The sequence below is a fragment of the Ambystoma mexicanum genome, chromosome 11 (genome assembly GCF_040938575.1).
Source record: "Ambystoma mexicanum isolate Mex_15411 chromosome 11, UKY_AmexF1_1, whole genome shotgun sequence".
NCBI classification, from domain to species: Eukaryota; Metazoa; Chordata; class Amphibia; order Caudata; family Ambystomatidae; genus Ambystoma; species Ambystoma mexicanum.
Genome location: NC_090934.1, coordinates 195,592,272 through 195,611,253, shown reverse-complemented (window position 1 = coordinate 195,611,253; position 18,982 = coordinate 195,592,272). Strand labels below are relative to the sequence as shown.

Sequence of the window (18,982 nt, the reverse complement as noted above, 5' to 3'; positions counted from 1 at the left end):
ATCTGAATCAGACCTTGTAGTATCCTGGTTACAAATCTTCTTCATCTAGATTGAGAGTTTGTAATATCATGATGTTCAACACTCTAAGAACAGAAGCTCCAGTATCATGGTGACATATACACATCTAGATCCTAAACTGTACTATCACGGGCATGACCTACATCTGGATCAGAGCTGTAATCCCTTAATTTCACTGCAACTGACCAGAACTGAGTCGAGGCTAGTCTTTGGAATTTGGCAAAAACGAGATCAATTTATTTAATATAATTGCAATTGATGTGGTGCACACTGCCCTGGTGCTGGAAAGTTGCTTTGTCTACTCTCCCCTGTGGTTCAAACGTCCATGAGTCCAATAAAGAAAACATTTGTTTCTCCCAAATGTGTATACTTAACATCTCAACTTGGAGTGATGTCCTGTAAATGCAAAGATAACTAATGTAACTTCTTCCCTTGCTTATCAAATTGCTGTTCACAAAGTGCCATAACAACTGCTGTTGCATAAGAAGAAAAGAAGGGGATACCCTCACAGCACTAGCCATGTCTCCCTCTGTCTGCAGGTGGGCTTATCCTTGTGACTGCTGTCTATGCTGGACTCTGCTTATGCCGTCCTTCCGCCATTTTCTCTGTGGTGGGTTGCAATTCGATGGATTCTGCAACTTTGCAGAAGATCTAACCGAATTCCTGAGATATGTGGACGTAGGGAGACCAGTGTTGGGAACTGACAAATTTGACTTGCTGAAATAAATAACATACCACCACCTGAGTATTTTGGATAACCGAAGGGAACCAATTACTCTTAACTATGATAATAACACTGCTCACTGATATTTTGGGTGTACATCCGGGTGAAATAACAAAACATATATTTTTTTATGTCTCATTAGTACCCGAAGTCGAACGTTGGCAGAGTCTTAGCCAATCACGATCATCGGAATGTGGGCTTTCATTGCTGGTTTTTGGTTCCAATATTGAAGATCTGTCTACTTCCTCGCCTTGGCAACACCCACTGCAGGTGCATGCAAGTGCCTCTTCTCACTCTGCGGGTTGCAAATTCTGCCCTGCAGCCCCAGGCCCAATACCTATTTCTTGTAATGGGGCAGCCTCCTCCCATTCCATGCCTGCTCTATTTCACAATCCCTGAAGTGTTCTAGGCTGATCTTGTTTTCTTCTGCACCTGTGACCGCCTACACGGTTTCTGCTACCACATTGCTCTTTATGTCTATTGTCAACATCAAAAGATGCTGTCACTCACTTGTGGGTATTGACATTTAAAGGTTTTCATATCTGTGCTTGGCATCGCTTTAAATGGCATGCAAAATCGAGCTGGGTCTCTTACGGGGCATGGCCAAAAAGGGGTGTGGCCTTAAGGCCAACATTCAGATCAGGCAAGTGTACCCACTTAATTGCAGTTCCAATCCCCTGCCAGGTGCCCCGTTGCATCGATAATCACCCTATCACCTGGGGTCCGAGGGTGATTATCACTGCATCTGTAGATAAGGGGGTGCCTGGTGGGGTCAGCGCCATAATTCTGGAAGAAAAGGCAAGGTTCTTTTTTGACTGAAGCTCTTGCTTATACAAGAGAGCTTCAGGCTTTAGGAAAATGTCCTTGACGTCTAGCAGCCTGGTGGGCTGGGGTTATCATGGGACTTTAGGGAGCTCCAGCACAATAAGACACCATTTTTGGAGACTGCCAGGGCTCTGTCCCGGTGAGCCCCAGCCCACTTAAGCCCTAGTGCGGGGGAAAGAATCCATGCATAAAGTGGTGTGGTAGAATGTGACACCTGGCCTGAATCAGGAAAGAAATAGCATACAAGTCTGAAGATGCGGGCCACTACAGCTGTTATGTGCCCATAGCCCTTCTGGTAAGTGGGACCAACCCTTTGGCTGCAGGCCTTAGAGTTAAAGTAAACGTATGTGTACAGCACAAAAGAAGGCTCTTATACTGTGGGTCAATTCACATGCTCTTAATAGATCTTTTGGCAGAATTCCTCATCTCCCCATGCCACCAGCCCCACTTTCAGGGTTTATTGTGTTCACTCAAAAGCAGGGATGCCTGGGAATTCTATGTGCAAGTGCAACTCAAATAATAGCATATTTCCCTGTTCACAGGGACTATGCTTTCTGGCCAGAGCCCTATGAGGCTTGGTCTCTCACATCTATGAAAATCAGATGATGGCCATCCCACATTAGACTGGCCAAGTGGCCTTCCCTAGCAGTGGTTCATGGGGGCTAAGCATTCCCAGATCAAGCTCATGGAACATTGAAACATTCGGTGGTCAGTCCACTGCAACATTGGTGGTTCTCTGAAGGATCATGCTAGCGTGGACCCTGCCCCTTAAAAGGCAAGGCAGTTTGTGTCGAGGTGGTTCACATAATAGTGAGAGTGACTGCACTGCCTCTGCACTGGTCCACTCAGCTTCCACCTCTCAAACAGCACTCCTGATTACATCTAGCCTCTCTAACTGATTCTACATCCTTCTCACAAGGAATGCCCCCAATGGACAGCCTATCTGTGGGACCAGTGTCCAAGCTATGCTTTCCTAGGCGTCAAGTGCCAAACCTCTAATCCTAGCAATCACACCCACCCAGACATATAGGGCTGGATTTCCTCAGAGTTACAGGGTACCAACAAAAAACAAAAGATTAATGACTTCTAAAGTGGTGATTTAAGGTTTCAGCTCCTGTGCTGGCTGTCATTCTGGATTCTGCTGTACAAAGGGCAATCAACCTTTCTTGTGATAACTTCGTGCCACAAGTCCCCTGTGTGGCCTTTTTTTAGGATTTTGACACGAGCTCAGGCTCACGTTTGTGGGGTTTAATGGCAGCCTCAGGATCAAATAAACTGAAAGACCATGTTAGGTCCAAAATGCGCAGAAATACTGGCTTGTGATGAGAAGGCACCCAGCCAGAATGAAAAGTCAGCCTCCAAACTTCAACAGAGCCAATATGCCTAGTGAAATCACATGTGTGTACTTCTGCAAGTGAAGCAAGGAGCTTGTGAAGAATTAAACCATGCGGAAGAAGGGAATTTGAAAGGCACATTGTTGATGAACAGACAAAGAAGCAGTATTTCATTTAAACTAACAAATCAAAATACTGTTCCCAGGGACTAAAATCAAAGAGCCTCGTGTGATTGACAAAGTCCAAACCCAAGGCCTACTTTTCAACACAAGTGACTAATGTCTCAAATTGTGGCATTCACAAACACAGAAACTGATAACATGTTAATGGAAAGTGTGTGCATTTTGCAGCTTGAAATGAATAAATGGAGGGAACATGTCCCCTTTGCCAAAACATCTGAGCCCATCATGATGGGAAATAAACATTGTTGGTTCTATCCAAGTATATTGAAAATAGACAGTGGGCCACATTCGCCCAAAGACAGATAAACTTCCCCAAACATAGGTTTCTATTTCCTGAAAAATGACCTTAAGTTTCAGTTGCAAGAGACATGACTTTAAGTTTCCTAGTTCGCCCATGCAACCTCCTGCTAAAATGCTAGTCATCTTAGATTAGCTGAACAGTGGATTTTAAGAATTTAAATGTAACATTTTATCATAATTATAATTTCATTCGGCCTCATTACGACCCTGGCAGCAGCCGTGCTGGTAAAAACAGGATGGCTGCCGCCGGAGTTGTGTTTTTTTTCGGTGCCTTGCTTTGGGGAATTACTGAGCCATTACAACCTCGGGAGTCCCAGAAGATAGGCGCCAGAAAAAGTAAGTCCCCATTCCCCTTTGAGTCACATAAGACTCCATGGGGATGGTAGCACTGGCACCACTCCGAATGGTGCTGGTGCTAGCATCAAAGACTGCGGGCGGATGCCGTTCCCCCTGCCAAGTCAGACCTGGTGGGTGGGACGGCACACACCCACAGCACTCTGAGTGTGCCGGATCGGTAACAATGGTGCTGGTGGCTTACTATACACTTTGTAATGCGCATTGTTGCACATTTGCTGATTTTCACTGATGCGGGCATTTGCACCTTAATTACATTTTTGCACAATTGCATATTTGCACATTATTTATATGCCTGAACTATGTATTAGATATGTTCATGGACAATTGATGTTTTAGTTTCAATATGGAAACTCCAGTGTTTTTTTGTATGTTTAGGACATCATTTTTGTGATAAGAGCTGTGGTTTTAGACAGAGTATTTGTATTATGTACTTAATTCTGTACATTTGACATCTGGGTCCACATTCATGCACTGGAGAGCATGTGACATAATCTTGTTAATAGATGTATGTTTTAATTAGAAAATCTGCACCCTGCACTTTATGTGTCATATTCATGGAATTCAGGTATAAAACTGCGTAGAATAAAATGTCATGTCTAGAACATGTGTGCTTGTATTCAGAGGGGTTGCACTATGCACTTCATTTTGGATACTTAGCATTTGGGGTACGACATTGCATGTCATGATATGTCATGTTTACGTTGTCTCATTGGAGAGGTCAGTCATAATTAATTGTGTTCCCTCAATTCAATTGATATTTATTTTAGTTGTTACAGACTCACATGTCAAATGTGACTAGACAATCTTGCAGACCATGAATGTAATATGCAGCAATTCAGCATTATTTCCTAATTGGGAAACTCTTTCAATTGAATGCAATGACATGGTATGATATACTAGGCTAAGATGGCCAACATATTGTTGGATGAAACATAGAGTTGCTAATGTGAGACTGAAAACCCATTTAAATGCATTTTCAGGATGAGATCTATAAGTGTGTCAACAAGCGCTCAGTTGGGTGTTTATACTGCATCACGTTTTGTGTGTTTGCTGTATTGTTTGCCAAGGGCATTGATATTTTGTACTCAATGAGGCCAATTCTTTCTAAATTTTCATGTTGGCATCTTGAGCATTTTTTGATGGAGGAGCAGAGTGTGAGCTGTGTGCACTGGTGTGCATTTTTGTGTTTTTCATGCATATATGTATAGCAGGTTTATGTGTAAAATAAAGAAAATTGCCATGTAGAAGATTTTGGAGTGCAAAATAAAAAGGCAACGCAATGTAGATGCAAGTAGATGTGTTCCTTCTTCCCATAATTTAAGTTCAGAACTCCAAGAGCTTATCCGCAGAGAGGGGCTGGCCCTTGGGGGAGGGGAAGAGAATAAAAGTTCAATCCAAAAGTAGGACCAATAAACTGGCACCTCATAATTTCAATATTTCTGAGGTGTGGCTTTGAGGTGAAAAAGTGGCTGTACAATCCAGAGAGGGGTGAACTGCCGAAAAATTTCCTGGGTGAATACTGAAAAAGGGTTGCAGAATTTAACCTTGCCAGGACAGCTGCCTGAAGTCATCTGGGTGCAACTATTGAAAAAGGCTACAGATTTAACATTGCTTTGGAGACAGCAATTGGAAAAGACTTAAGAGGCTGGGATCTCTTCAAGGTGAGCAAAATAGAAGGATTCATGCTGTCTCTATTCATGACTGAAGTGCCTGACCAGATCCCTGTGCCTCCCCAAGAGAGAGTCCTGAAACTCAGATGCCTTTCCTGAACGCTGAACCAAAAAATACAACGTACGTAGTTTGTGCAACAGAACCAAGTGTGGGGATTTGTTTGTTTTGACACCTTCCCCTTAGTTAATCAGTGGGGTGTATGGAAGCAGATCCTTTGTATATTTTGATGAATAATAATTCAATGAATTCCCTCATAGCTAAAAACTATTGTCTGTTAGTGTGATTGGGTAAACCTATTTTCGTTGTCAAAACCAGAATTCCCTACATGGAGGGGGTGTCTATAAACTAAATTCCCAACGGTCATCATTCCTCACACCTGGCCTTTAAGCCGAGGGGTGCTGAATGTATCTGAAGGTCAGGGTTTGTTTTGGTGATGGGTAGACAAGTGCTTTGCTTAATGAATCAAAGTGTAGTTCCTAATTGAAAAATGCACAATATCTCCTGAGAGTGAGAAAAGGATCCTAATAGAAGTGGGATTTTTTATTGCTTCAGGGTGAAGAAGAAAGAAAGGTTTTATCAATCCAAAATATTATCAAAAGTGTGTGGTGCTATTAAAACTGCTATCCTTTTCAGGTGTGTATAGAAATTAAACCTACAAAAAGATGCACGTGTGAAATTGATTTAGAAAATAGAAAAGGTTGCAATTGGTTTAAATCTAAACCTTATCAAGGAGTGCTAATGCTCATGATTTTGTAATGTTCCAAGGTATGGTTTAATTTTGACATCAAGGGGTTTTTGTGGGACAGGATGGATGAACTTCTTATTTGGCCTGCATTCTATGTACATGAGGCACAAAGGTGGCAGCCCAAAAAGTGAAATTGTGTATTGAACTTTATTTTGTGCCACAGAGAAGGTGGTGTGTGTAATCATTTGATGCAAATATTAATTGAACCTATTATTAAATAGATATATATTCTTTCTGTACCCCCGCATGGTTCTTGGCTTATTGGTGGCACAGGGCGAGCGATCTCAGTGGCTCTATATGAGTTGTAGACAGGGCTAGAACGGAATAGATTCAAATGATATATTGTGTGGCTCTTTAATTGGGGGGTGAACTCCCCATGTTAAGGGCACTCTCTAAATATATCATTACATGATTCAGATGCGCTGTACATTTTCTGGACCTAACCGAGGTAAGTTCAGGTGCACCAAACATGTCCGGAAACCTCAATGGTAAGTACTGACTCAGGTGCACCTTCCCGGCTCTGGATCTCACAGGTCCATTCAGATCAATGGGCCTCCCTGCCATGTATGCAGGTGCACCATTTATGTTTTGGGCCTCGCTGGGGCAGATTCAGATGAACATCACAGGAACAGGGCTTTAAAGGGGCGGATTGAAATGCCCATACATGTTCTGAGCCTCATCAGGGCATATCCAGAATCCCTAAACATGCTCTGATCCTTGCCAGGGAGGATTCTGAAGCATCACAGTGGTCCTGAGCCTCAGTGGCTGTGACCTAAAAGAAGCACAGTGGTTTGGGACTTGCTGGTCCATACTCAGATTCCTCAAACATGGTCTGGACCTAGCCAAGGTGGATTCAAATGCACCAAACAAGTCCAGGACCTCAATGATAGGGACCAACTCAGGTCCACCTCACCGACTCTGTATCACACAGGTCCGCATGCAGATTACTGGACCATATAGGTTCTGTGCTTCATTGGTCCAGACTCAGATTCACTGTTAAGATTCTGGGCCTCATTAGCCCTCGTGCAGTAGCTCTATCCAGATTATGTGACACATTAGCTCTGACTCAAATGCACCAAATGGGTCTTGAGATTAGTCGGCTTGACTCTGACGCACCATACAGGTTCTGGGTCTCACCGATTCTCACTGTGATGCACCATACAGGTTCTGGGTCTCACTGATCCTCACTGTGATGCACCATGCAGGTTCTGCGTCTCACTGACTGATTTACACTGTGATGCACCATACAGCTTCTGGGTCTCACTGATCCTCACTTTGATGCACCAAATAGATTTTGGGTCCCACTGATCCTCACTGTGATGCACCATAGAGGTTCTGGCACTCACTGATCCTCACTGCATCAGTGGCCACGACTCAGATGCACTATATAGGTTCTTGTCCTCACAGCTCTTTGCTTAATAGCACTATACGAGGTTGTTGCCTCACTGATCCGGACTATGATTCCTTTATTAGTTCTGATACTCAGTGGTCATGACTCAGATGCACCACACAGGTTCTGGGCCATATTTGTCTTGAGCCAGTCACAGTATAAAGGTTCTGGGCCTTGCTGGTCTTCACTTAGATCCCCAATACAGGTTTTGGGCCTCAGTGGTTCTGACTCAGATGCTTAATACAGGTTCTTGACCTGACATGTCTTGACTCCCTAGCACTATAAGGTCATGGACCTCACTTGTCTTGACTCAGTAGCACTATATAGGTTCTTGGCCTCACTGGTCCTGACTCAGTAACACTATACATGTTATGGGCCTCACTGGTCCTGACTCAGTAGCACTATACAGGTTCTGACCCTCAGTAGCACTGACTCAGGTGCACGCTACACGTACTGGACCTTCACTTTGCAGTGTCTGTAATGCTTCCAATTGCACTAGAGCAAGGCCCTGGCATGTGCATATCACTGAGCAGTGTTTCCCGTTCAGGCCAATGATTTTGCAGGAAGATGCACTCACATGTGGAGACGCAGCCCCACTGCCCGCAGGGCTTCCCAGTGACATAAATGAGGCCTCCCCCGCGTGTATGTCATCTTCAGAAGCCTCCTGTTTACTGCAAGTTCATCCAGAGGCAGTGTCAGGGCCTCTCAAACGTGTTCAGTCCAATGGGCCCCAAGTATCGCTGGTGGGACGGGGGCAGCTGCTGCCCCATGTTGTATTACAAATCAATGCAAAAAACACGTAGAGGGGCCAGATTGAGCAGGTGTGGGTGTACTTCAGGCAAACAAAATATACGACAATACTACAGAACCCCAGTCTGCAGTTTGCTGTAGTCACTAAGTTACACCAAACAAGATACTGCCATTTTTGAATCTCTTGGTTCGATGCCCTAGTCACCAAATCTGCAATGTATACTAATACACACCACTCATGAAAACCAATTCATTGATTTTACACAATACTTGAGTTATACAAAACAGTTTCCTACATAAAACACACTTCTGATAAAATGGTTAAAAATACACATTTTAAATCCATCAGTCCAATTAAATTGGTCAAGCTGTTATTTGTTAAGAGCGTGGGCATACGCTGTTGAATGAACGCTGCAGACGTACAAACAAATTAATATTTAAAAAATGACATTTCTGTCTGAAGGGAAGGACGGATCGACCTTCACACTGAGGTCAGTATACACCCCTTTTCAATCCATTCACTGACCCATGAGAGTAAACTCACACATTTGCATTGAGGATTTAGAGATGTCGCTCTCTTCGTCTTCAATGAAAACCCAAATGTGATAAAGGATATCTTGGTGTCTGTGGATATAGGCTATCAGCCTATGGAGGCATTGCTCTGGGATCTCAGTTTGGTTCTTCACCCTCAGCATGTGTGTGCTGCACAAGTGCCCAGATGGGACCAGAGTGAACTCGAGAAGTAAATATTGACAGGTTTCATTACATTAATTATGACAACCAGTATATATGTGGAAAGTGGATATCCACATCTGCCTTCTAATCACAATTATAATTTCTTGGTTGCAGAACTATTGGAAAGAGTGTCCACTCCATTTAAATGAAAATGATGGTTATATAAACAAGACATAGGCCCTCATTACGACCCTGGCGGATTTTTTCCGCCATCGACGGACTTTTCCGCCATGGCGTAAAGTCCGTTTACGCCATGGCGGATGGCGGACTTACCGCCCCATTCCGAGGTTGGCGGGGCGGTAAGTCCCCATTGACCCATTTACCCTTCCCCATTCCCATTTCGGCCCCATAGGGCTCAATGGGAGTGGGGAAGGCGTTAATTACGCCACCGTACATTACGGTGGCGTAATTAACACCAAGGTCCCATAGCGCCATGGATTTTTACGCCCGCAAAAAGCGGGCGTAGAAGTGACCATGGCGCTTTGGGAACTCGTAGTTGGCGGTAAGGGGTCGGCGCAGCTAACGCTGGCGTAAACCCCTTACCGCCAGGGTCCTAATGAGGGCCATAGTCCCCTGAAGAAAGTTCCACATCAGCACTGGGACTGAAACATGTCGGGACTGCACATGACTATTTGAAGTCAAGTTGCACCCACTTGATGGATTTGTTAGTTAGCCATTTGTAGTTGTTGAAAGATGTAGTATTATTTTTGTCACTCACAGACACTTGGTTGCGGGTTTAGTTTTGTTTAGATTGCTTCTTAACATTACTTGTTCATTTTTTATATTAATTTGTTTTGATATCCGCATCGTTCATTCAACAATGTATGCACACCCTCTTATCAAATATCAGCGTGACCAATTTAATTGGACTGATGGATTTTAAAATGTGTATTATAAATCAACACTTGTTTAACGCTGTACATAAAATGGCTGACTTTGCTGGCACCACCGCTAACTAACTCCAGCCTCCTTTTACACAGCAGCTGCTCCTTTTAAACGCCTCGGTGGCTTTCCAAGCTGGGTTTCCGAAGCATTACCGTTTTGTTGAGTCCCCCCGAGCGGTGGTCATCTGCCCGGCCCTGTTGCGTGACTTCTGCACACCTCTTTGTCATTCCAATATGTTTGCTCCCTGCTGTATTCTGGCAGGGCTGGAATCTCCCTTGCCTTGGGCCCATCCTGCCAGGGTGCTGACTGGGCCTGCTTTACAAAAGGACTGGAGCCTGTTTGCAGCTTTCATTGACCCCCATCCTGAACGTTCCCTCGACTATTGCCTGGCCCCACTGCATATCTACCAGTATTATATGTTATGTGGGTCCCCCACGTCCCCTGGCTGTGACTGCCTCACCCATGCAAAAACAAAGGGAGCATGTCCCTCTGGATTCATTGCTATATTCAAGCCTGTTTGCTCGTTGCTAGTGAGCGTTGTCCTCCTGCTGTGTCATGCCCCATTGCCAGCACCAAGGAGTTTCCCTGCTCCTATTGTTTTTTCCCTGACTTTTTTTGTTCATTGTTTATTCTCTGCTATACACACGTTGCTTATACCAGGGTATCTGTATTGAAGGCAGAAATTAGAAGAGGTAGCTCAGGATGTTGAGAGACTGCAGCTGAGAAATGTGTTTAAGCTACATGACACATCTCCTTTTTGAATCCTTGTGCATTCAACAGAGCCCTTTTTTTCAGAATGGAGTTATATTTGCTTTTGACAACATGTGTCTATTTCAACTTTGTTATATATAACCAGGTTGATATTTCCTTCACAGCAAGCATTGCATGTTGCTTCTAAACCAAAAGATGAAGCAAAATAACATGCATGCTCTCTGCTGTTTAAATTGCAAACTGTTAAACTGGGAACCAAGTGTTTACATTTTGACTTCCCCACTGGTCGCGTTTGATACTGAGCGAATTCAGTTTAGCTCATTGCGCCTTATTTCCCTTAACGTCCACGCTACACCCTAGTGATAATGGTGCCAGTATGCGCCATAGAAAGAATGGGTTCGGATCGCAAATGTGCCAAGAGAGGCCAAGTCTCAGCCACCCCACCTCCCTCCCCCCATCCATGCATTCACTCAACACTCTGCGCCTTTCTTACTTGTACAGAACACCTCCATGGAAACCAGTCCTGCAAATTTGTAGACGTAGAACCCATTCGCGGACGGATCGTTCAGAGTCCGCGGACACGCCTTGATCAGGATGTTCCCGCCCGCCGAGCAGACACCACTGATCTTGTTCCACAGCAATGGCGCAGACGTAATGCCGGTCCCCAGGAGGGGGTGTCCTCCCGTTTGCACGGAGAAGGGCTCCGCGGAACCACACCTCACCGGCCCAATGCAGCCCTCGTGCATCATAACCCCCCTGGATCCGGTGTACCGGTACCAGCCGAACATATACCTGTCGGTGGGGAACACCCCGGTGGAGATGGTGCTGGAGAGCCGGGAGGGTCCAGAGATCGTCTTGTCTGTGGTGCACGGGTCACGGCACTCAAAGATTCCATTGTTGTTGTAACAGTCTGTGTGGCTGTCACAGTATATGCCACCACACAGGACAGAGCGGCTGGATGAGCAGAGCTGGTTGCTGGGGATGTTAGTGCAGGTTGTAGGAGGGACGCACTGGTTCAAGGTCGGGCTAGTGCATTCATTAATATCGACGCACGTCTTTGTGGATGTGCTCCAGGTGGTGCCCTGTCTGCAGCACAGGGAGGTGGTGCACCTGGCGATGGGGTAACAGGTAATGCCGCTGCCGAGGTACCCGGTTTTACAGGCACAGGACACGTACGTGGGGCCGGGTACCGTCCCATAGGAGGTCACTGTGCAGTCCGGTGACGGGCAGTTACTGCTGCTTCCTGCATCTGCGGGACAGAGAAAGAGAGAGAAAGAGGGGGAGGGGGGTACATTAGTGAAACGGCAGTGCGTCCAAGTTCACATCATAACAGGCGGCTTGACTGCGCAACCTCGGGCCACGGCCATGAAACAGAAATAACCTCTAGGAGGTGAAAACTCAAACACTGAAAACCTCAATAGGTGCCGTGCCGTGCACGAGTGGACGGGGAACCAAATGTGGCCCTGGAAATGATATGATATGACATTTATAACGCGCCTATACACAAGTGTTTCAAGGCGTGATGCAATCTGTAGATGCTTACCCAGTCCTGTTTTGTTTTTCTTTGCATTCTGGGACATGCAGTTCCACTTTTTCAATTATAAAACTCAGACTGCAAGTCCCAGAATGCAAAGAAAAAAGTATTACTGGATACGCACCTGCAGAATGGAATGAGTCACGTTGGCAACTATGGTGTTATGCTGTGTGAGAAGGCCAACCCTAATAAGTGAGGTCTCGGGACCTTCTCATACAAGAACATTCTGAAAAATGGGTCTAACCACACGTGTCTCTACATAAGATTAAGAACAGTGAAACATAACACAAATCTGACATATACGTTAAGAGTGAGGGACAACATACTAGAAGCTTTAGAACAGACCTCTTTAATTCAAGTGGATGTGGGGAGTTCCCAAAAACTAGAGTACACACACACACACACACAGACACACGTGCGCGCGCACCAATTGTCCAGAGGCCCACGGGAAATTGTCCGTACTTCCATGTAGGCCAGTCCAGCACTGGTGCCCTGCTTGCTCATGCCACACAGGCCCTACTTGTCCTCAATGATTTCCTTAGTCGACCCCAAGGCTTGCTCTTTTCCTGTGCAGGTCCGTTTGAATTCCTCTACTCCTGTCCTCTATCCACCCTGCTAGAGGATGTTCCAAGTATGCAGAACCTCTGTTTGAAAGATGGGTTTATCGTCCCATCTTGTACCTTCTACCCCAAGGAGTACCTCGCCGCGTGTACTGGGTATGTTCCTTTTAGGTTTATGGATCTCACTGTCTCCTCTCTCCTTCCCCTTCCGCTGCATTTTTACATCTATAAATATGCTGGTCCCTCCAGGCCGGCGTGTGGTTTAAGCAGTGCACAATCGTCACCCCCTGTCTCAAATCTGTCTCCCATCTGTTTGTATCCTCTAGAGCAGGGGTCTGCAACCTGTGGCTCTGCAGATGTTTTGGACTATGATTCCCATGATCCTTCACTATTGACTAAACTGGCTAGGGCTGATAAGAGTAGCAATCCATCCCACCTGGAGACCCAAAGGTTGCAATCCCTTGATCTGTGCCCTCAAGAGACTAAGGAACTTTTAAGAACACATTTCTTCAGGTCTGATCTAGAACTGGGTCCACACTTTGAGGCAGTCCCATAGGGCTGCACAGGGAGCTCCAGGTGTGGCTTCTGGAACTGGTCATAATACTCTAGCCTTGTGACCTTCAGAACCGGACACATAACTGCAGATGCCACCTTGAGAACTGGTTGCAGTACTCCCAGATGCAGACTGTGGACATGGCCTACAAGACAGAACTCAACACTCCTCATGCAACCGTCAGAAGGGGATGGACCAACATTGCCTTTGTTGCCTCCCGAGCAGAATTTAGTGCACCAAATGCTCTGGATCTCTAGGACTTTCCCATGGCACCACGAGTATCACCTCCTTTCCTTACAATGAACTCTGCATACAGTGTTTGCTTCCTATTTATCTTTTGTGTTAGGTGCGTTACTGGCATCTAAGAAGAATAGATCCCTACTCTGTGTTTACCACTTTCCATACCCACCATTTCAAGAGTGATCCGTCCCTCGGCCTTATAATTCAGTCCTTTCCATTCATTGGGGCTCATTATATGTAAGAATACCACCACACGGAATTACCATTCCCAGCATCTGCTCTGCCAGAATTACCGACGGATTACAAGTGCCAGTAAGGGTAAGTAAATCCCCATTCCATGGGGTTCCATAGCACTCTATGGGGTGTTGCCGGTATTACCGGCAATGTTAATGCTGGTCCCGGTAATATTAGCTGATGTTTTGTAGGTGGGGTGCCTGAGTTACCGCCAGCTTTTGGCTGGAGGTAAATCAGGCCACCCCACCATCAAACATGTAGTTTGCTGGTCCGGAAACATGACAGTAAATGGAATTTCTGGCACGTTAATCCCAGACCGGAACACCTATAATGAGGCCCTTTACGACTTCCCAACCTATATATGTGACTCCCATAATTCCCTGCACCATTCATGTACAAATATTCTCCCCCTTTGGGGTTCCTTCGGGCATAACAAATATGTTCCGGCAGAGATCAGTAATGGCAGCCACCATGAAAAGCATGCTTCTGTCATGACTATTGAACCAAATGGACTGCACCAGATTATTTGGCAGACTTAAACATGCTAGACCAGTCTATAGGGATCAAGCCCTTCCGGGAGCATCAAAATGTTGATCCCACTGAGAGGCTGGCAGTATTCCTGTTGCATGCGCCAACCCCTATAGGCAAACTTCGGCCATTGCAGGAAACCATTGGCAAATTTGGTGGATGTTCAGCAAGATGCTGATAGCCTTTGTCCATGTGTTGTTCCACAAGTCCCACCCCTCAATAGAATGAGACTGTTAGTGTCTTCGGCCCCTCACTGCTTCTTATGCTTCCGCTTTTTGAATTCTGTTATTATGGCTACCTACTTGATCCAAATCGATTTACCTCCAAAGTGTTGGGCCTTTTCCCTATCAATGTCTACCCTCTTTTCATAGTCATTCCGGACCTTTCCTTGCTCAACATAAAGTTTTGCAGCTTTCTCAGTGGTTCTCTGCATTGTTCGCAGCATTATGAGACGGTAGAGCACAGCCCTCTTGGAATCCAGTCAAGGAATCTGGTGATCTTGTGCTAGTTCTTAGGCTTAGAAATATATGGCAAGAACAGAGTCAAGTCAGCTCTATTAACTATGGAAAAGAGATTCCCGGTGAATATGGTAAAATGATTTCTAATGAAGGAAGTAGAGAGCATTCTAGAATGTGAAACTGGAACCCAAGGGAATGGGTGGATGGGGGCAAAGAAAGCCCCTATAAATCCTTTCACAGAAAGAGGAAAAGTTAAAGAATAGGAGTTGTCATAGCTACAAAATGGCAAACAGTTCAAGCAGACTTTGATGCAGCAGAACCTCCAAATACAATGTTGATTAGGGTGTAAACTGTGCAGAAGAGTATGACCCATTTGCAGTCCATGTCCATAGATTTATGACAAGATGGACAGGTAAAGCCTGGCCAGAATCAGTGCCGTAGTTGCAGTGCTTACTTTGTGGGGGTATTTGCCAGGGCTCAAACATGGCACTTGTTTCTGAGCCCTGCCACCTATTGTCTTAGGCTCAGTTTGAGGGTCAGTTTGATTATAATGAGGAATTTGAGCAAATGTATTATTTTAAGTGTCAGTCAGTCGGTCACACAACAAGCAACAACAGTGTTCACTGGCCTTATGTACCCTGTGGCCCCACAAGGCCCGGTTAGTAGGTGTGTGTGTGTGTGTGTGTAGCACATCATGGAGCTGGATGGAATGTTTTCAAGAAAAGAAAAAGAAAATAACAATAGGACAGAACTCCCCTGCCGAAGAATGGGCTGGGCAGGGAAGACAAGAATCCAAAGAGGATTTAAAACAAAGGACAGTTGAAAAAAGACCTTTGAGGAGATAGAAAGGAGAAGAAGAACAAGACTTAACTGGGGGGTCGCTGCCTCGAGCACTCCCCTCCCCACCCAGACCTAAATCTGGAAAATGGTGGCAGGTGGCACGCGAAGAGCCCCCCAGAGACTGAACCAGGCATCTAAACTGCTAATGCAAGGGGCAGCTCAGCCACCCAGGGCTGTGGTAGAACTATGATAACGTTGCACATGATAACACATTTGGATGAATCAAAAGAGAGGAGGCGTTGCTATGGGAGGCTGAAGGAGCTATTTCTCCAGGTCTTTTGGTTGTAGCCCCAGATAGAAAAAACGGGGCTACAACTAAAAGGCTAGCTAGCCCCGAGTCCCAACATTAGCGTAGTCCCAGATCTTTTCCAGACCTAGCAATACCCCTGGTCCCTCTTAGGCTAACAACTTCCAACCCATCAGTCCAGGGCTACAAATATGGCCTATGAGTCATGTCCTCAAATTCTGCCTATAACACCCAATAAAGGGAATCTTGTAATGCTAGTGCATGATGGACCATGGAGTTCTGCAACACAGCGGGGGGGGGGGGGTGGGGAGCAATATTCCAGGTAATCTCTGCAGGTAGCAGACACACTGATCAAAGAGATGTGTTTGAGCAGCTGTGGCTAAGCAACTCGATGCAGGCCCCATGCAGGTTAGCAAGGATTAGGAAGATCAGTGATGGGTCCCTCCAAACTCTCCAGATCTAGGAGCCCACTCTAAGCACCTGATTGGTCGAGTTGCTCATACCAAGGATTAACAAGGGACAGTGTGCAATGTGGAATGTGGTACTCACTGTCTGATAATGTAGGTACAACGCAGGCGAGGAGCAGTGTGAGTCCCAGGAGCACCTTCATTTCTTTCACAGGCCGGTCTTTCGTCTCACACCTGAAAACAATCACATGAAGCCTTTGGTTATTGGTCTGAAGGGTTAGTGGGGGATTCACACCAGTGAGGTCGCAGGGAACCCCTCTGGTGGGGTAATTGACCAGTCAATGTATGGGAGCCATTCTAACCACTGTGCATATAGCTGCCTAGGAAAAAGTGCCCCAGCCAAAAAAGCTGCCATAAAAACAGCACTGGCTAAAAAGCTAAAATAGGAAAAAGTGCCCCAGCAAAAAATCTGCAATAAAAACAGCACTGGCTAAAAACCTGCTATAAAATAAAAAAAAACCTGGCAAATGACCTGCCACAAGATATAAAAAAAACCTGCTATAGTAAAAAGAATCCAAGGATAAAATCTGTGGCAGGAAAAAGTTCCCTGGATAAAAACCTGTAGTATGAAAATGTACCCAAGATAAAACACCAGCCACAGCAAAAACCTTCACAATTAAAACATTCATAGCAAATACGCTGTACCAAAAAAACATTAGAGCAACGTTTGCAAAAAAAAATGTGACTTTGCTAAGTGCCAGGCTATTATGCAAGTCTATGCAAAAAAGACTAGCAAACCCGTCCTTGGCACTTAAGGGGTTAAAGAAAGTTCTATTTTCACATTAACAAAGAAAATAAACAACGATCCAACGTAAATGTGAGCTACCATAACAATAAGTGTACCTGCCAAGAGCAGCAGTGCTAGAAACCAGTGTGTGACCCTGGTCCAAGGCAAAGACCTAATGTATAGTACACAAAGAGGGGTTTCTATTCTTAACAACTGCACTAGTGGCAACGTATGAATTAGGAACATTTCAATGCAGCGATGCCAAGTCAGTCATTAAATGTTATGAAGTGCATCAAACTCAAGAAATGCTCATTTCTGACCAAAACACCAATGTAGAAATAAGTATTAAACATTTAATTTCATGAGAACTTGAAAGCATGAATTTGACCAGCTAACACGTGTTTCGACTAATGGGTCGTCATCAGGACTGCTTCAATTGCAGGCACTCACAGAATTCAGGCTACCATTGAAGCAGTTTTTTTGTGAGTTTATACAGAATGCTATTATTTGCCTACTGAAACCGTGAGCTCTAATAGAGCCGCGTCACTAATTTCAAGAACTATTTGGTCTATTAATTGCGACAGCACTTAACATTGTACTTGATGTCGCCTGAATTCTGTGAGCAGAAGTCCTGATGATGACCCATTGGTTGAAACACGTGTTGGCACATTCTCTTCTGTGCTGTGTCTTTATATCATAAACGTAGCATAACTCATTAGGCACTTTAGAGCAATCTCACGTTGTGCATTTTCAATAGTGAAATAGTCGCCATGTCCTTCTTTTAGCCTGAATTTACATTGCATTCTGGTGCTTACTGTCCTGCATTTATAGTGTGAATACATCTGCAAATACTACACAAGAATTGCAAATGTGCATCTATGACTGCATCATATGACATGCACATTTTTCTACAAGCTGCTTCATCGCAACTGCTTCTCACTAGTGATGTAATGTGAGAAATTGGGCGGAGGTTTGTTCTCATTACTCGCTCTTTGGAACATTTATGCTCAAGAGTTATGTTCACAAGCTGATTACGCTTGCATCTAAAAACAACAGGTTCACGCCTATGCATATCTCCAGAGATCTTGGGGAATGGGCAAAGGTATGTGTTGCTCTGCCTTTCATTCATCCACAGTTGATAAAATGAGTAATGTTTTGGAATGTGTCATTTGTATAGTGCCTTTCACCTTTGGCATGGTCTCAACGTGCTGTAGGCTGAACGTTCTTGGGGGACTGAAATCCAGGTGTGAGGACTTCGTCAGAGGGTTATAGAATGCATGTGTGCATTTTAACCAATTCAAAGGTAGGGATAGCCACGTTCCTGCTAGTCACCTAAGTCGAGCCAGCATGTCTATAGGTTGTAGAAAGGTAGTCTGGGGAGTATGCAAGGAGACAATATGTGTACAGCTAGACCACATTTCTATCGTGGTGGATAGCTTAATTCAGATGACAGAGGTGTTGTGTAATGTGTTTTTGAGTAGTGCATGCAATGGAAGGGTGCCGAGAGGTAGTCTGGAGAGTATGTGGGAGCAGGAGAGACATTATGTGTGCAGCTGTACTGTGGCGTATATCTGCATTCTAATGACAGAGGTGTTGTGCAATGTGTCTTAGTGCTTGTAGTGGAAGTGTGTTGAGGGGTAGTCTGAAGAAGCATGTGAGGGCAGGAGAGGCATTATGTGTGCACCTACACCACATTTTGTCATGAGGAAAAGCTGCATTCTAGGGATAGAGGTGTTGTGTATGTAGTGGATGGGTGCTGAGATGTGGTCTGGAGAGTATGCGAGAGCAGGAGATACATAATGTGAGCAGCTAGGTCGAATTGTGTTCATGAGCGATGGCTGCATTCTAATGACAGAGGAGTTGTGCAGTGTGTTTTAGGGTAGTGCATGTAGTGGATGGGTGCTGAGATGCGGTCTGGAGAGTATGCAAGAGCAGGAGATACATAATGTGAGCAGCTAGGTCGAATT

The 18,982-nt window shown here is 45.0% G+C and overlaps 1 protein-coding gene across 1 annotated transcript in view; it reads right to left on the bottom strand.

Moving 5' to 3' along the window:
- LOC138503226 (mucin-2-like) overlaps positions 1 to 18,982 on the bottom strand; it is a 61,535-nt gene that overhangs the window by 3,910 nt on the left and 38,643 nt on the right. Inside the window, exons 2-3 of the mRNA XM_069622812.1 lie at positions 16,371 to 16,462; positions 11,121 to 11,876 (exon numbers count right to left, since the gene is read on the bottom strand). Of these exons, the coding sequence (XP_069478913.1) occupies positions 11,121 to 11,876; positions 16,371 to 16,431 (817 nt within the window). The 5' untranslated portion in view covers positions 16,432 to 16,462. The remainder of the gene's footprint in view (positions 1 to 11,120; positions 11,877 to 16,370; positions 16,463 to 18,982) is intronic.